This window comes from Dendropsophus ebraccatus, chromosome 3 (genome assembly GCF_027789765.1).
Source record: "Dendropsophus ebraccatus isolate aDenEbr1 chromosome 3, aDenEbr1.pat, whole genome shotgun sequence".
Classification (NCBI taxonomy): Eukaryota; Metazoa; Chordata; class Amphibia; order Anura; family Hylidae; genus Dendropsophus; species Dendropsophus ebraccatus.
This window is the reverse complement of record NC_091456.1, coordinates 102,713,465-102,732,356: the sequence shown is the minus strand read 5'-3', so window position 1 is coordinate 102,732,356 and position 18,892 is coordinate 102,713,465. Positions and strand designations below refer to the sequence as shown.

The 18,892-nt window shown below is 46.5% G+C and overlaps 1 protein-coding gene across 3 annotated transcripts in view; it reads left to right on the top strand.

The window, feature by feature from the left end:
- The first annotated feature begins 1,424 nt into the window (after positions 1–1,424).
- The window catches only part of R3HDM4 (R3H domain containing 4), a 39,471-nt gene continuing 22,003 nt past the window's right edge, over positions 1,425–18,892 (top strand). Inside the window, exons 1-4 of one of the 3 annotated variants that reach the window (XR_011362168.1) lie at positions 1,425–1,695; positions 14,161–14,315; positions 14,805–14,923; positions 17,372–17,434. Coding sequence is in view for 2 of the 3 variants with exons in the window: in XM_069962392.1 (XP_069818493.1) it covers positions 1,640–1,695; positions 14,161–14,315; positions 14,805–14,923; positions 17,372–17,434 (393 nt within the window). In the remaining variant the exon portion in view is untranslated. The remainder of the gene's footprint in view (positions 1,696–14,160; positions 14,316–14,804; positions 14,924–17,371; positions 17,435–18,892) is intronic. The other 2 variants (XM_069962392.1, XM_069962393.1) reach the window with 2 other exon arrangements.

Here is an 18,892-nt window from a genome sequence, read left to right as displayed (position 1 = left end):
TATTTACACACATTACAAAGTTATATAACTTTGTAATGTGTGTTAAATAAGCTAAAAAAGAGTTGTCCTTTAAAGTTCAGCGAACCTGCCCAAGCTTCTGTAAAGTTCGCTCATCTTTAACATACTTGAAAACTTTTATAAAAGAGCAGTCAGAATATGTTGAAATGCTCCTTTGGACTTTTGCCCCTTATGCACCATCAGCTTATCTAGGGCTACAATGTCTAGGGTCCAGGTTGTTTGGCTTTTAGGTGACTTATCTTGCAAACCACACTTAAGCAAGTCATAGCAAAATACACTCATATGCACTTTGTATCTGTCTATACGCACATAGTGGATGCATGACTGGCTTTTAAACCTTGCGTTTACTACATTGTTTTTTAAGGAAAATAGGTAGACCGTTATAGAAAAACATGTTGCATCGTCCATATCTAATTCTTCATTGAAGCATAGCAAAACAATAGAACTTGACAACAAAGCTAGCTTTGTTGTCAGGTTTTATCGTTTTGCTTTAATAAAGAATTCGATATGGACGATACAAGTGCTGGATTTTCCCTGTTGCGGTGTAATATACTAGCAGTCTAATGACCACAATGTCAAGTCCACCAAAGGAAAAAAAAATAAGTAAGAAAAGAAAATATCAAAAATATGTATAGAAAATAAAGTGGAAAAAAAATAGTATTGCTGCATTTTTTATGACCTGTACTAGAAAATAGAATAATTCTTATACCGCTTAGTGAACAATGGAAAAAAAAGAAAAACGTCAGATATGCTGATTTTGATTCCTCTAAAAAGGCGGAATAAAAATGATGAAAAGATTGCATGTATTGTAGGTTTGGTACAAATAAAAAGTACAGGGCTTCCAGCAAAAAAAACTATATTAGTGACTATATTATGCAAAGGAAGACTATATAGATTGGGCAGAAAGGATATGCAAATAGCTCTCACATTACTTAGACAAAGTGGTTTCCCTTCAAGTCAGGGCCCCTGGCAGTCTGTGGCCTGTTGGAAACTGGTCACAAGAGGAGGATACACAATATACAGTATATATAGAAGTAAACCAGACCCTCACACAGCTGTTAAGCCAGAGATGGGGAACTTTTGGCCTTTTACCTGTTGCAAAACTACAATTCCCATCATGCCTGGACAACTTAAGCTTTGGTGCAAAACAAGTCAAGTTGCTGCTCATAGCAACAAGATTCCAACATATTTTACAGGTTTTACTTGTTTGCAATAGATTATGCCATTTACACCAGGATTTCTCCACTATTAGATGACACGCCTGGTTTGGACGTAAACCCAAAAGTGAAATGCGCATGCGCCAGTCTTGAGCGCACTCCGCCCTTACGACCGTCTTCGTGAATAATGTAAACAAAGCACGGGACGTCCTCTTGGCGTCGTTTATTATCGGACCCCTAGAAGCGGTATCTGTCGGCACAGCACCGTCAGCCACCCGCTGTACGTAGCTCCCACAGAGACCCGCCTGCGTAAGACGTCACGGTATCAGCTGAGCGGCTAATCTCTGTACAAGCTCTTTGCATGTGACGTCAGCACCCGATCCCGGAGGCCCGGCGCTCGTCACGTCACGTTACGTTACTTCCGCCGAGAGTAGGCGATACCTGAGAAGCTACCAAGCGTAGACATGGTGAATAACCGTAACACCGACGGCGGGAATGTGGGGGAGACCGAGAGCCCTCGGTGAGTGACTGGGGCACCGTATATGACTGAGTCGGTGGCAGCTGGACGGGCGCGGGGTGTCAGCAGCTGTCACCATTTGTTTGCTATGTGCAGGTGGCTGTGGAGCCGGCCTGACCTTTATCCGGGACTGTATGTGGCTGGGATCCTATACACGGGATCTGGCCACCCTCACGTCATGTACGGTACCACTGTGGGCGGTGAAGGGCTTACTGGTTACAGGTTCCTGGGGCAGGGAGTCCTGGGGATTTATTGGCTTTTCATAAACTGATCCTGAACGGAAGGTTCCCGGCTGTGTTCTGCGTGTACCGGCTGCTGTGACCCCCCCTATTCTGGGGAGAGCTGATAAGTAAGACGAAATAGGGGACAACCCCTTGAAGACTATATAGGGCAGCTGTCCAGGGCAGGAGCAGACCTCCCCTCCTCCTCACACCTCCAGGTGGCAGCAGGGAGCACTGTGTCAGGTTGGAAGGATCTAGCAGACCTTCTCCAGGGCCTACAGCAGCAGCAACTACTGGAAGGATTGAGGTTTAAAGGGAAATGGTTAGACAAGTCTACTCTTCTGATATTAGAGATGAGCTGAAGCGCTCAGCAAAGCGAATCGCTTTATTTGATCAGCGCTCTGCTGATCACGCCAGCGGGCTTCCCGCACTGCTCCGCGCCACACCTCCCAGGATGCGCCGCACCTCCCAGGGTTCAATCCTGGGAATCTTCTCCCAGTTTCCCAGGAATGGATCCAGCATTTCCCTGGCACCTGGAGTGGTGCGGCAGGGAGCGGAGCAGTGCGGGAAGCCTGGCGGTGTGATGAGCGGAGCACTGATCCAGCGAAGCGCTTTGCTCATCTCTATCTGATAGCCCCCTAGAGCACAGAGAAGGTATCTTCGGTGCAGTTAGCAGTTTGCGCCCCGATCGGCTGAGACCATTGGTAGTATTGTCCACCCCCATAGCACCGGCCTGCTCCATTGATTGTAATTAGAAAGGGGCAAATCTGTGCTATGAGGACAGGCAGTGCTCAGGATTGGATTAAATGGCTTCTAAGATCTACCATCACACCTATGGGAAAAAATAGGGTTGACATGTCTGTATATAGTAGTTATGATCCCTGTGACTTGTATATGCCTATGTTAATTCTCTGATTACCTTTAGCTTATGGTCGGGTGTGTATGTGAAGCCTAACTGTATCATTCAACAGCTAAATGCTGTACTTAAAAGGGTTGGTCACCAAAAAAAAAACTTTTTTTCAAACCAGCTGGTGCAAGAGGTTGTGCCAGTGTGACAGCTAATCTCCCCCTGAAACTACATCGTCCTCTCCGGGTAGTTTAACCCATTAAATGCCACTGTCAAATCATGACAGCAGAATTTAACGAGTTCCGGTGGCTGCCGCGGTTATATTCACCTGATGTCAATGTCCCACAGCACCATCGAGCCCCCGGGATTACCATAGATATACCTCTGCTCAGCCATGTATTGTATCAGTGATCAAAGATCACTGTTTAGTAATATACTAGTGTAAGTGATGTGCACTAGTGTAAAAGTAAAAAAAAAAAAAAAAAAAAAGTGCACCAAAACACAAAAAAAGCTGTAATCTATCAATCCGCTTTGGAAAATACGTCATAAAAAGGTCAAAACTTGGTATCAATAAAAACTACGCATCTTTCCGCAAAAAATTAGTGACCGTTTTTGTTAGGAATACAGGGGGAGATTTATCAAACATGGTGTAAAGTGAAACTGGCTCAGTTGCCCCTAGCAACCAATCAGATTCCACTTTTCATTTTCCAAAGAGTCCGTGAGGAATGAAAGGTGGAATCTGATTGGTTGCTAGGGGCAACTGAGCCAGTTTCACTTTACACTATGTTTGATAAATCGATTGCATCGATGTAACCGCAGTGACACAGAGAATACATTTATTATGTTGTTAGTGACCGCTGATACGGCAGTCAATAATGGGCATTCAGCTTTTTATGGCAATGGCACAGAATAGTGCGGCGGCAGTGATCCAAGATGGCCGCCGCCATCGCTATGAACAGAGACTGTTCACAGAGATGGATTCCTAAAAATGATTGTGGCGGAGAGCATGGGGCAATAATCAGGGACCCCCCCGAAGTGGTCCCAGCACAAGCGATCAGCGGTATATACTATATACAGCTAATCGCTTGCTCCAAATGCTGCCGGCACTTGGATTACTGGTAACCTCTCAGATTGCCAGTTACCACAATTTAAACTTTTTTTTTTTTTTTAGCAACTGCTCTACTCTAATAGCTGATACTAGCTGTGGTTTTGCTCCAGCAAAATGACGCTTCTTCCCTTCTGAGCCCTGCTGTGTGCCCATACAGTGGTGTATGCCCACATATGGGGTACCATTGTACTGAGGAAAACCTGCGTTACAAATTTTGTGGTCCTGTTCCCTGTGAAATTAAGAAATATCAAACTAAACAAATGTATTATTGGAAAAATAATTGTTTTTCATTTTTACTGTCTAAGGGGTACTCCAGCGGGGGGCTTTTTTTCCGATCTGGCGGGGGAGGAGGTGGCTGAGGGCAGCGACGTCCACTCACCTCCACGGTTCCAGCGGCGGGTCCCGTATGATGGCGCTCCGGTCCCCGACTGCCCGGCCGCTTCCTGGTCTCTGACGCGGGTTCGAGACATGACTTTTCAAGTCTGCTCAGCTAGTCAATGAGGTGGGATCCCGCCTCCGTCGCTGACTGGCTGAGCGGACTTGAAACGTCACGTCTCTAGCCCGCGTCAGAGACCAGGAAGCAGCCGGGCAGTCGGGACCGGAGCGCCATCATACGGGACCCGCCGCTGGAACCGTGGAGGTGAGTGGACGTCGTTGCCCTCAGCCACCTCCGTACCCCTTTAATAGCTGTTCGGTCAAAATTCTCACTGCATACCAAGATGAATTCTTTGAGGGGTATACTTTTAAAAATGGGATGACTTTTGGGGGGATTCTATTCTGCTGACACTACAGGGGCACTGCAAACGCACCTGGCGCTCAGAAACTTCTTCAGAAAAATCTGCTCTGAAAATGCTAATTGGCGCTCCTTCCCTTCTGAGCCCTCCTGTGTGCCCATACAGTGGTTTATGCCCGCAGGAGGTTTATGCCCACAGGCTCATACAGCTACATAGATGGAAAAATATAAAATGCTATAGAATAAGGAGGTTCTAAATAGGTAAAAAGTAACAAAATTATATAAATTGGGTATCACTGCAACTGTAATGACTACAGTTTTCACCTCTTAAATATACCCGTATTTTCCGGCGCATAAGATGATCCACAACTTTTCAGGTAAAATATAGAGTTTGGTATATACTTTCCGTTAGGGCTGGGCGATTAATCAAATTAATTTGATTAATCGCCCAGAAGGTTAGAATCAATTAGATTTTTTGTGAAAATCGTAAATTTGATTTTCACAAAAAATCATTGTGGGCGGAGCAGTGCAGAACATCGGGCGGGCGGCCAGGCTGGAGGTGCAGGGCGGGTGCGCTACATGGAGTGTCGGGCCGGAGGTGAGGTGCAGGGCGGGAAGTGAGCTGTACATATCGCGTCATGTCCCCCCGGCCACACATGCAGGTCCCGGTCTCTGGAGGAGGCTGCAGAGACTGTAGTGGTGATAGCATCCTGCGGGTCCTGGAGCCAGGGCCGCTTTAACCTAGGTGCATATGGTGCACGTGCACCAGGCCCCCTAGCTCAGATCACGTGACAGGGGCCCCCCGGCTGAGGAGAGCAGTGAAGGGTAAGGAGCTGAAGACACGTGTCCGCGCTCTGTGACACCTGTGGCAGTGCGGGGCTGGTGGTGGTCGGGAAGGAGGAGGACTGTAGCTGCTTCCTGTGAGACAGTGCAGTGCAGAGTGACCAGGTCTTACAGGAAGCAGCTACAGCTACAGGCTGCCCTACATGCTCTGCTGGCCCTGTCTGCGGGGGAGCCCAGAAGGCAGTGCCGACTTCACAAGCATTCAGCCTCTCCCCAGGCAGAGTGTGTGGAGGCTGGGGAGCAGCACCTGCACAATGGATGTAAGTAGTAGCGAGGTGGGGGGTGTGGAGGCGGGGAATTGAAGCTGGGGGCCCACTGACAAGATGATTTGCCCACCGGACCTGTCCGGAGTATGTCCCGATAAGCCACGCCCCCTGATCTCAAGCCCCACCCCCGGCACAGACCACAGGTGGTATTTTAACACTTACTGCTATTCAGAAGTCACCCAGCTTTCCTGCATCTTATATTGTTGTATGACTGAGGCCACCCAGCTTTCCCAGGATCTTAGTCTTAGTATGATAGGGGAGTCACAAGATCTTACAGACTAGAAGGTCTGAGTCAGTCCTCCTAGTCTGTAAGCTCCTGTGTCACCCCAGTCCTCCTAGTCTGTAAGCTCCTGTGTCACCCCAGTCCTCCTAGTCTGTAAGCTCCTGTGTCCCCCCAGTCCTCCTCCTAGTCTGTAAGCTCCTGTGTCCCCCCAGTCCTCCTCCTAGTCTGTAAGCTCCTGTGTCCCCCCAGTCCTCCTCCTAGTCTGTAAGCTCCTGTGTCCCCCCAGTCCTCCTCCTAGTCTGTAAACTCCTGTGTCCCCCCAGTCCTCCTCCTAGTCTGTAAGCTCCTGTGTCCCCCAGTCCTCCTCCTAGTCTGTAAGCTCCTGTGTCCCCCAGTCCTCCTAGTCAATAAGCTCCTGTCCCCCCAGTCCTCCTCCTAGTCTGTAAGCTCCTGTCCCCCCAGTCCTCCTCCTAGTCTGTAAGCTCCTGTGTCCCCCAGTCCTCCTAGTCAATAAGCTCCTGTCCCCCCAGTCCTCCTCCTAGTCTGTAAGCTCCTATGTCCCCACAGTCCTCCTCCTAGTCTGTAAGCTCCTATGTCCCCCCAGTCCTCCTCCTAGTCTGTAAGCTCCTGTGTCCCCCCAGTCCTCCTCCTAGTCTGTAAGCTCCTATGTCCCCCCAGTCCTCCTCCTAGTCTGTAAGCTCCTGTGTCCCCCCAGTCCTCCTCCTAGTCTGTAAACTCCTGTGTCCCCCCAGTCCTCCTCCTAGTCTGTAAGCTCCTGTGTCCCCCAGTCCTCCTCCTAGTCTGTAAGCTCCTGTGTCCCCCAGTCCTCCTCCTAGTCTGTAAGCTCCTGTGTCCCCCAGTCCTCCTAGTCAATAAGCTCCTGTCCCCCCAGTCCTCCTCCTAGTCTGTAAGCTCCTGTCCCCCCAGTCCTCCTCCTAGTCTGTAAGCTCCTGTGTCCCCCAGTCCTCCTAGTCAATAAGCTCCTGTCCCCCCAGTCCTCCTCCTAGTCTGTAAGCTCCTATGTCCCCCCCGTCCTCCTCCTAGTCTGTAAGCTCCTATGTCCCCCCAGTCCTCCTCCTAGTCTGTAAGCTCCTGTGTCCCCCCAGTCCTCCTCCTAGTCTGTAAGCTCCTGTGTCCCCCCCAGTCCTCCTAGTCTGTAAGCTCCTGTGTCCCCCCAGTCCTCCTCCTAGTCTGTAAGCTCCTGTGTCCCCCCAGTCCTCCTCCTAGTCTGTAAGCTCCTGTGTCCCCCCAGTCCTCCTCCTAGTCTGTAAGCTCCTGTGTCCCCCAGTCCTCCTCCTAGTCTGTAAGCTCCTGTGTCCCCCAGTCCTCCTCCTAGTCTGTAAGCTCCTGTCCCCCCAGTCCTCCTCCAAGTCTGTAAGCTCCTGTGTCCCCCCAGTCCTCCTCCTAGTCTGTAAGCTCCTATGTCCCCCCAGTCCTCCTCCTAGTCTGTAAGCTCCTGTGTCCCCCAGTCCTCCTAGTCAATAAGCTCCTGTCTCCCCAGTCCTCCTCCTAGTCTGTAAGCTCCTGTCCCCCCAGTTCTCCTCCTACAGACTAGGAGTAGGACTGGGGGGACACAAGAGCTTACACACCCATACTCCCTACAGTGGGAACCTGTTATAGCCAGAAACTGTTCCAGTGGTGATTTTAGGTCTGTACGTGCCCCCACTAGCTTCACTCTCCATTATTCATAAAGATTTAGGGGTATTGTACCTGACATAGGAATGCTCCCCGACCATATTCCTTTTTTATAACTTGTCATAAAACCTGATGCACTGAGTATAATGCACCAGTGATAATACCTGATAAATATAATTCAGTTAAGCTTTATAAGGAGAGGGGGCCCACTCTTGAGGTCTGTGCACTGGGCCCACCAGTGTATTAAAACGGCCCTGCCTGGAGCTGTACAGGGGGATCTGCATCCCCCCCACGCCCCGCTGTACAGCTCCAGTAATGGCAGCGACTCTGACACCACTAAAGTCTCTGCAGCCTCCTCCAGAGACCGGGACCTGCATGTGTGGACGGAAGGGCAACTTGTGTGCCTGAGTAAGAGGAGGGCAATGTGCACTCCTACCCCAGTCCCCCTCTGTCACCCCCAGACCCCCTTTAGTCACCCCCAGCTGCCCCAGTCACCCCCAGTCTGCCCCAGCCCCCCTTCAGTCAACTCCAACTGTCCCAGTCCCCTTCAGTCAACCTCAGTTTGCTTCAGTCCCCCCCAGTTTGCCCAAGTCACCCGCAGCTCCCTCAGTTTCCCCCAGTCACCCCTCATCTTTACCTGTATTGCTACTACAACCCTCATCTTTACCTTTACTACTACACCCCTCATCTATACCTGTATTACTACTACACCCCTCATCTATACCTGTACTACTACTACACCCCTCAACTGTACCTGTACTACTACTACTACACCCCTCATCTTTACTTGTATTACTACACCCATCTTTACCTGTACTGCTACTACACCCCTCATCTGTACCTGTACTACTACTACACCCCTCATCTTTACTTGTATTACTACTCCCATCTTTACCTGTACTGCTACTACACCCCTCATCTATACCTGTACTACTACTACACCCCTCAACTGTACCTGTACTACTACTACACCCCTCATCTTTACTTGTATTACTACACCCATCTTTACCTGTACTGCTACTACACCCCTCATCTGTACCTGTACTACTACTACACCCCTCATCTTTACTTGTATTACTACTCCCATCTTTACCTGTACTGCTACTACACCCCTCATCTATACCTGTACTACTACTACACCCCTCATCTTTACTTGTATTACTACACCCATCTTTACCTGTACTGCTACTACAGCACACATCGATACCTGTACTACTACAGCACACATCGATACCTGTACTACTAATCCTCCTCATCTGTACTACTAAAACACCCCTCATCTTTACCTGTACTGCTACTACACCCCTTATCCACTATACCTCCACTACTACACTCTACCTAGATGGTGGCACAAAGAAGATCTCCTATACTATGTGGGAACACAGAGGGGACTTGTCTACTACATGGGGAGCACTGTTACAGTGGGAAGCAATACAGTTGTTGTCTCAAACGTCATTAAAATAGTATCTGACGCTGCAGTAGGGCTGGGCGATATTGGCCTAAATCAATATCGCGGTTTATCATATGTGTAGCTGCGGTAACGATAATTGGACGATAACTGTGACACGCCTCCTGTGTAAGCCACACCCCATGCCAAACTGGGGATATTTTGTTCCAATAAAGTTAGAAAAAAGTAGAGTAACTAAATGAGCAGCAACCCAAACTATGTCCACACTACAGGACGTGTATATACTGGTCTACAGCATACAGCTATAAACACACTACAGTATGTGTATACACAGGTATATAGCTATGTACTATAGGGACCCAGAGTATATATGATGGGTATATAGTATATACAGGTGACAGTACAGGGACGTACAGTATGTATGATGGGTATATAGTATGTTATGTATAGGTGACAGTATGAAGGCACTGTTATGGGGACATTATGAGTGGCACATTATAGGGGGGGCTGTAGATAGCACTGCACTGACACGCCGTGAAGATGTCTATCTATCTATCTATCTATCTATCTATCTATCTATCTCCTATATATCTATCTCCTATCTATCTAAAAAGTACCAGCACTCCAATTGAATGAAAAAGCAAGTAGATTCATTCACAATCCATGTGAAAAACAGCAACGTTTCTGACCACACACGGTTGTGGTCAGAACCGTTGCTGTTTTTCCACATGGGTTGCTGACTGTTAGTGACTGCCGTGACATTCGTGCCGGCAGTGACTCATGTGCCGCCCTGACACACCGGGCAGGTTGAGGGGCGCTGGGATGGAGGGTGGCGACTCCGCTGTGCCATGCGGGCGCTGTGCTGTGCCAGGAGCAGTGCCGCAGATGAGAGTGGCCGGAGCGGGACCGCCGAAACAGGCTGAGACGGGCAGGGGCGCTGTGTTGTGTCGGGCGGGTGATGCAGAGCACTCTTGACACGAGAAGGTTGTGCTGAGACGGGCGGGGCTTCGCTGAGCTGTGCCGGGTCGGTGGGCGCTGGGACAGGCTGAGACGACTGGGCCGCTCTGTCACACCGGGCGGGGGTTAGGGGGTGACAGGGGCGCTCAGACACACAGTGCCAGTTTCCTATGTGCTATCTCTGCGTCCCTGCACACACAGCACGAGTTCTCCTTCCACTTGTGCAGCTCAGGGCTCAGATGGGGAGATAATGAAAATACCGCACATACCGTCCTGGCAAAGTTGAGGTCGGTTAACCGACGCCAGTGACGGTATTGGTATTTTCACGGTATACCGCCCAGCCCTACGCTGCAGGGAGAAAAATGTTCTGTTTATTTAGCAAAAAGAAAAAAATCGAGATTTAAATCAAGAATCGCCCAAAAAAAATTTAAAATCGAGATTTTATTTTTTGGCCATATCGCCCAGCTCTACTTGCCGTATAAGACTACCCCTCTTCCAACGTACACCAAATAAAAATGATTAAAAGACATCAGACAGCAGTGAGATCTGAGAGGCAGAGAAGGAGGTACAGTAATACTGGTAGTATACGAGGGTGGGCCAGATGGGTGAAAAAGATGTTTTTTAAAACATTCAGGACCTGCAGAAAACAAGCACTCATATGGCTCTGTAGGTGAAAAGTAAGAGGGTTATGGCTATAGACTGTGAGGAGAAAAAAAGCTGACTGTCCGAGAGATTGAAGCCGGGATTGCGGTGTTTCAGAGCGGGGTCGCCGCGCAGCCTCCCTCTTAAGTCAGGGCGTACATGTACAAGAGTGTATAAGGGTTAACATAGAGGTGAATAGATCGGTGCGGGCATGGGGATGCCGGTGTCGCAGTTCTTGTTTTTGAACCTTTGATTCTAATGGAGCTGCATCATAGAGGGATGGGGTTCCCTCCCACTGGGGCTTTGGCCAGTCCGGTGCTCGGTAAAAGACTTGTGCCATCAGCGGGAACCGGGCTGTGGATCAAAAAAAGGACTGCGAGTCCGACAACCCCAATGCTGGGGAAGGTCTATTCATGTTAAAAACACAAAAGCGATGTACGGCTGGTAGATTTGCTTTGAAATACAGGTAACTTATTTAGTAAGAAAATGTGCTCTAATAACAGGAATTTTCCCTGTCATGTTGTTCCTTACAGTGTACGTAAGAAAGAATGTGCAATTTCCAAGACTTGATCATAACTTTCGTTGTACTGAAAGATAACTACTGTCTCACTGTGTAAATAAGCTGTAATACCTGCAGGAAGTGAGTGCTTGTTCCTTATGGCACTTGAAACCATAGAAAAGCATTTCTTAAAGTATAGGCCTTGGCTGACAAAGAAGGGAACTGTAAAAGGGGAGACCACAGCTCTGCTGGCGCATTGCAGATTAGCATCTAAATATGTATTCAAGTAGAAAGACCCTTCTATGTGGATAATCCCCTTCCTATTAGGAAAGGGCACACAACGCAGCCTGGTTTTTAATGGATGTATTAGAATTCTGAGATCTCACGTCTGTTTTATGTCGTTTGTACGAGTGGCATTTTCTCTATAGAACAGGCTTTGTGATGTGACAGTGAAAAGAGTGGGCCTCTGTGGCATCGGTGATCAGCTTTTATGTCAGTTCAGCGTGTGCTTTCCCGAATGAAGTGCTAATGTCTTCTCCATAGAGATGACTTATGACATATTTTGTCTGTGTAATGGCCAGAGCAATACAGGATTTGACAAATGCATGTGTTCTATTTTAGTGTATTTCTTCTAAAGGACTGCATCTGCTCTCATGGAAACATATCTGTATTTAATGTAATGGAAGGTAGAGGGAATCTATTTTCTCTATAATGAAGATGACTTGGTGTATACCAAGAGGACTTTAAAGCAAATATACCATTAGCAGTGTGACCATATCTCCTCCCCTCTCTGATGCAGCTCCATTGATTCTAATGGAGCCGTGTCACAGAGGGGAGGAGATATGGTCTCACTGGGGCCGGCTGGCCCACCCTTGGGGTTTACAGCCAGGCTGGTGCATGTCCAAAGAACGTCACTGGAACCAGGCAGCATTTTAAAAAAAGGGCCATGCCCCTGGGATTCCCCCGCTAGCGCCAATCTGCAACTGTAAAAAACTGTGATAACAGAAGTGTGCATTGTTGGGGGTCCAGGTGCAGAGACCCCCACAGATCATTAAAATGAAGGGGCAGACACACTTAGTAGCGGACAATCTGCCCCTTCTTCTCAAACTGCTAATATGAGCACTCTGCGTTATAATGGGAGCCTATGGAACTTCCGGTATAGGGAATTGCCAGAAGTTCCATAGGCTCCAATTATAATTCCGGAGTAAAGCTGGAGTATTCTTTCACAAAGAATTAGTGCTGTCTCGGAGAACTTACTTGATTGATGTGCAGACCTAGGACTGGGCCCGGTAAGGCGTTCACTTACATAATTTGATGGACTGTGCTGTTACAAAGTGTAAACTGTTGTATTATAATTCCTTTTAACTGCTCAAATTAGCAGTCAAGAATGTAGCCACTGCCTACTTAACTCAGAAGCTTCCAGGCTAAGGCTACATTCACACATAGCAAAAGTGGAATGCCGCCGGCCTCCCTGTCATAATGAGAGTCTATGGGAGACACACGCGGCTCCTCTCTCTGCGCTGAGGAATAAACATGTTCATTCTTCAGCACCAAGAGAGGAGGCATGCGAGCCTTCCATAGACTCTCATTATGACAGGGAGGCTGGCAGAATTCCGCCACTTTTGCTACGTGTGAACGTTAGCCTAACAAGCGAATACATTACCTGTCTGTGCTCCTACCTGCTTCTCTGGCTCCTGGGTAACTGCCCTTAGCCAATCAGTGGCTGCAGCAGGACAACGCACTGATTGGCTGAGCGGGACAGCAGTGACCTGGTAGCCAGAGAAGCAAGCTAGAGCGCGAATATGTAATGTATTCGCTTGTTAGCCTGGCAGCTGCTGAGTAAGCCGTGGTTAACAGTATAGAGTATCAGGCTGCAATCTTCCCTGAGCTGTTTTTAACAGCATTATTGATGCCTTACAGCAAGTCTTATGTATATAGATGACAATAGACAGACTCTGTCCCCTTGAGATGAATGTAAAATATTACAGGAAGTCTCAGCTTAGTTTTAGCCCCAGTGGTGAGAATGAAAACTGCAAGATAGGATTATTTTATAATATAAATGGTAAAATAGAAAATTAGAAGAAAAAAATTCACCAAAATTCTTTTAAATGCCTCTTTTTAAAACTTGTAATTTTTTGTAATGGTAAGGGATGAGCAAATTAGCATTAGTAGCGAATCGCTTTACTAGACTCAGCAGTTGGCTTTTCAGCCGGCTGTCTTTGAACTTTATGCCGCTCCGGGTGCCTGGAAAAGCTGGATCTTGTCCCGAGAAATTTCTCTCAATTTCCCAGGGTTTTTTTCCAGGCACCTGAAGTGGAGCGGCACAGAGTTTGAACGCAGTCTGCTGACAAATCGAATGCCGAGCCTAGCAAAGCTCTTCGCTACTACTGTAAATTCGCTCATCCCTATTAATGTCACATTCTTTTCAAGAGTGTTTCAACTCTGCTGCGGGAATGTTGATATATAAGACTTATGGCTCATAGACATAGAATTTCCGTACAGGTGCATGAGCCTTCTAGTGTGTGTGCACTGTATGGGAGCCATAATAACAGCTAGGCTCCGTCTACCTGCTCAGACAAAACTGATGGAGCCTGCAGAGCAGAAATCTGGTGACAGATACCATACACAAGGTATTTAATGGCCAGAAGTAGTGCTTCCCCCTTTATACATAGGAAGGACAGCTTTTTCTGAAAGGTTTGGGAACATAAAAGGACTTGTTCCTAGATTATAATACAAATGCTATCCTCCTTAGAGACTTTTTTTTTTTTTTTTTTTTTTTTTAAATAGCTGCATTGTGTGACATGTACTTGCAGCTTTGTGTATCTCGCCTGTAAGTCTTTAGATGCTGCCATTACCTTCTATTTATGCAGCTAAAATTACAGTCATTTTATCAAAACAGTGTTGCAGTAGGGCACATTCAGTGCCGTGAAGATTGAACTTGGATGCCATGGTAATCTTGTTTCAGGGAAATGTTGTGAATAGCAATCCAAAGTCTGTGTGTTAGCTTTGATGAGGGGAGGGGGTGTAGTGTGTACCACTATTAATTGTGTGCAATTTGTTATATACATGCATTGTTTGTGTTTCAGGTTGATTGAGGATTGCCTATCCCCTTTGCCAAGCTCTCCATCCAAGAAGACTTCTAGTGCAAAGCGCAAGCAATACTATATAAACCGTGCAATCCGAAACTCTGATCTGACTCCTAAAGCTAAAGGGCGCAAGAGTCTTCGTCGCCTGGAAAACAGTGAGAAAATCCATAGGAAGGGGCTGTGTGCAGAATAGAAAACGTTTGCACAGCACCTTCCTTATCCTTAGCTGACCTGTAGTGATAACAGTATTAATCTCAATATGACTAATGTCTGTAGTACCATATCTTGCAATAAAATTTAAAAGCCCCCATAATCAGCTGGTCTCTGTGGGATCTGCTACTGAAGCAACTGATATTGTGGGGAGAAGTTGCCACAGTAGGAGCTGCTTTAACTAATAGAGTGGCAGACTTCCCTCTAAGACAGTCATTTAGGTGCTAATGCAGAGCATATGGGTACCAGTCAAGGGCTCCCTATGACCATCCGCAATTTGGCAATAACCAAATGGTCAATCTGTACTGTTATTATGCAGTTTTATTCCTAGTCACAGACAATTATAAAGGAACAATTAAAACACTGCACATCTGCCTATTAATAAGAAAGTTTTCGCTTTATTTGACTGTACATCTCTTTAAAAAATTTTTCAGACCGCTATCTAACAAGTTTACTAGAAAGGGATGAGTGTGTTACCGATGAAGTTGACTCTTGCATATGTGCATCTCCTAGTATATTTGCAGAAGCCTGTAATAATGAAGTGTACATTGAGGTGAGTTATTGGCTTTTGGGGTGATAGCTGAAGTGTATCAGTGTAACAACCCTGAGTGGTGATTTTGAAACTGCATATTTGAAAAAAAATAGAACCTTTACATGCTTAAAGGGGTAGTCCACCAAAAAAAAATTTCTTTCAAATCAACTGGTGCCATAAAGTGCCAGAGATTTGTAATTCACTTCTATTAAAAAATCTTAAGTCTTCCAGTACTTATCAGCTGCTGTGTGTCCAGCAGGAAGTGGTGTTTTCTTTCCAGTCTGACACAGTGCTCTCTGCTGCCACCTATGTCCATGTCAGGAACTGTCCAGAGCAGTAGCAAATCCCCATAGAAAACCTCTCCTGCTCTCTAGACTGGAAATAATACAACTTCCTGTTGGGCATACAGCAGCTGATAAGTACTGGAAGGCTTGAGATTTTTTAATAGAAGTAAATTACAAATCTCTGGCACTTCATGGCAGCAGTTGATTTGAAAGAAAAAATTTTTTGGTGGACTACCCCTTTAAATGGGTTTTTTGAGTTATTTTATTATTTGTCTAATAAACCTATCTTGCTGTATAATTTATTTGCACCATTTGCTTATATAGCAAATTCTGTCTCTCTCTCTCTCTCTTGTTTTCTAGATTATTTACGTGATGAAGTGACGTCACTGATCTGGGAGGTGGTGACGTCACCGACGCAGCCAGTCTCTAAGTATAGGCTTTTAGAGCCTGAATAACGACTTTCTGGATGGCCCGTCCCAAACACGCGGTGTCACAGTGACACCCTGATCTGGGATGGGCCTACACAGTTAGTGGAGAGGAGGTTTTTCTATGAACTTAGATTGTATCGCTGATGTCCCGGTCCTGGGTGTGAATATATAATTTAGTTCTTTACTCATGTTAAGCACAAATACGGTCCCCCCCCCCCCCCCCCACTCTGTTGTATTCACCTTCTCCCTCCCAGTGTATTCACTCATACATTTAACCTCCTTCCTCCTGCTTTGGCGTTAATATACAGGGGACTCTCGGCACCTTGCAGCTGTGCTCAGCTGACAGGCGCCCTGTGTGCGGCACAGGATTTGAGTCTCCTGTCCTACGCACAGAGCGCCTGTCAGCTGAACACAGGCGGCGACAAGAGTCTGTGGGCCAGAGGAAGTAACTGAGCTGTGGCAGAGAGTGTTTGAGGTGTGGATGAGTGAATCCCGAGCACCCTGCAGCACCCTCGCTGCTGTGCTCAGCTGACAAAAGGGGGAATTTGTGCTCAACATGAGTAAAGAGCTAAATTATATATTCACGCCCCGGACGTCAGTGGTACAAAAAAACCTTCCCGCTAACAGTGTAGGCCTGCCCCAGACTGGGGCATCACTGTAACACCCCGTATTGGGGTCGGGCTGTCCAGAGGCTCTAAAAGCCCATACTTAGATACAGTCAGTGACATCACAGCATCATGTAAATTTTTTAGAAAACGAGAGAAAGACAGAATTGGCCAATGACACATATTAATTATACAGCAGGACAAGTTTATTAGACAAATATTAAAATAACTTAGAAAACCCCTTTAATGCCCAGATGTCTAAGTCAAATTGAAGCAATGTTCCCCCTTGCCTTCTAGGAGCCATAACTCTTTTATTTTTCCATCTACAGGGCTGGTTGGGGCATTGATATATGTTAACTTTGTATTTATTTTTATTTGTGTAATGGGAATGGTGGTGGTTTAAGCATTTATTAGAGGAGGTTTCTTTTTTTTTTAACACCTTTTCTTACACTTTATAAGTCCCCCTAGGGGACTTGTATATGCAATAATTATTTTGCATATATTACTCAATGCTATGCCATTGCAAAGTATTGATCGGTGTTATCAGTGATCTGCACATAGAGCCTGCCTGAAAGCAAACTCCATGAGAAGATTGCTGATCTGTCAGGACAGACATAAGTATTATACTCCCACCTGTCAAGGAAAGTGTTCGGAACTCATGCTGCAGGGGGTAACTAACTCCCTTTAAGAGATTAATGACAGACAGCTGTGTGATCGGGGTTGCCTGTTATTATCTTTGGCTCCAGGGACACCAATGTGTGTGGGGCCCACCACATCAAAATCACCCCGCACACATTAAAACCCTTCACGGCAGGAACTTATGTGCATGTTACTACTGCATGGGGCATCGGCAATAGGAACAAATACGTCTTGCTGATGTGAAGGGGTCAAAGGGCATCTATCTTGAAGTAAATAAATACTACATGTGTGTATAAAACTGCAGCCAAAAATCTCATACTTGAATAATTTGTATTCACTCCCTTCTACTGGTTTTGGTAAATTCATGTTTTCTCTGTGTGCTTGTTGAATGGCTGTGTGCTCTGACCCATTCACATGCCCCTTTGATGCTCTGACCCTTCTCCCTCGTGCTGTTCACTGAGAATGGAGATGCATCCCCTTCCTCTCTGTCTTCTATTTATTGTTTTACGTTAGATGGATTTTTGGGGACTGAGTTGGTTTGTGAACGTTGACAGGGAGTCTACAGGCTGCTGGAAGGTGAGGAAGATGCCACTTTCCCTTAATATTTATTACAAAGTGACTTATATTTGAATGTACTACTGATTTCAGCAGAGCAGTGTACACAGAAGACATATGGAGCTACACAGACTCTTATGTGCTGCCTTATGGGCCCCTTTAAGTGCTGCATGTAACTGCTTAAAATTCAGCCAAGAGAACATCTTTAAAGGAATATTACCATCTTAAATATTTATTCCATATGCCTGGCGTATGCTATTAATCTACTTGTAGGTTTAAAGGGGTTTTCCAGGACTAGAAAAATATAGCTTCTCTCTTTCAGAAACAGCACCACACTGGTCCTCAGTTTGTGTGGTATTCCAACTCCGTTCCATTCAATAACATGGGCCAAGTTATAATACCACTCACAACCTGAGGACAAGGGTGACGCTGTTTTGGAAGAAAGCAGCTATGTCTTTCAAATCCTGAATAACACCTTTAAATGGACACTGTCATTAAAGACAGCTTTGCTCCAGGAACATCTTCTATAGGAAGAAATGAGCACTGTAAACTGTTTTGCTATTCGACCAGTGTCCATGTATCTCCATTTAAGTGTATGGAATTTACAGCTTGCTTATCTCTGCACGTAGCTCTAAAAGGTTTTGGAGGAGAGGTCATACCACAAATGCAGCCGCCTGATGTGGCAGCGGGAGATGTGGGATCCTCCACATCCCTTGCTTAGTTTTAAAAAAAATTGAGTAATGTACTTATCTTGCATTTATGGCATTCTGTGGATATTCCATCAATATTTTAGATGGTAATATCCCTTTAAATTAAAAATTCCACAGCTGGTAGGGACAGGGGAGGAACATAACAAACAATTTCTCTCTGCCTGCAAAGCGCAAGTTCACAGGCTCTAGGACCCCTGCCAGAAGACATTTCCCCTGAATCCTTCACGACTCGGGGCAGGGGGATGCCTGTCCTGGCTCATGGATTGCGCGCTCAGCCAATCGGTGAATGCAGCGTTGTCCCACCACAGTCACTGACTGGCTGAGCGGGCAGTCCATCAATCAGGTTGAGACGTTGGCAGTGCATGAGATCCTGGAGCCCGTTGGGGGTTCAGGAGCGGCAATCCAGTGCAGCTACGGCATAGGCAGAGGTAACTTGTGATAGTTTGTGCCCCCCCCCCCTGCCGGATGTAATATTTTTCACATGGCCGGACATCTCCTTTTAAGTTATTCATCTTTACTCACTGCTGTCTTTTCTAACACTGCAGTAATTTTTATGGTCTTCATACATTTTATACAAGCTGCTAGTGGTACGTTTGTCTGACATAAGTATAAAGTGTATGGCAGTCTTCCGAAAATCCAACTCTATTATCTGAGATAGGGTTTAGGTTGATGGACTTTCACTGCTTGGCCCTTTGTTTTCAGATAGAGAGAGAAGCCGCTGCCAGAGCAGTCTGGTTGCAGCTTATCCCTTGCTTCCTCGTAGAGCACA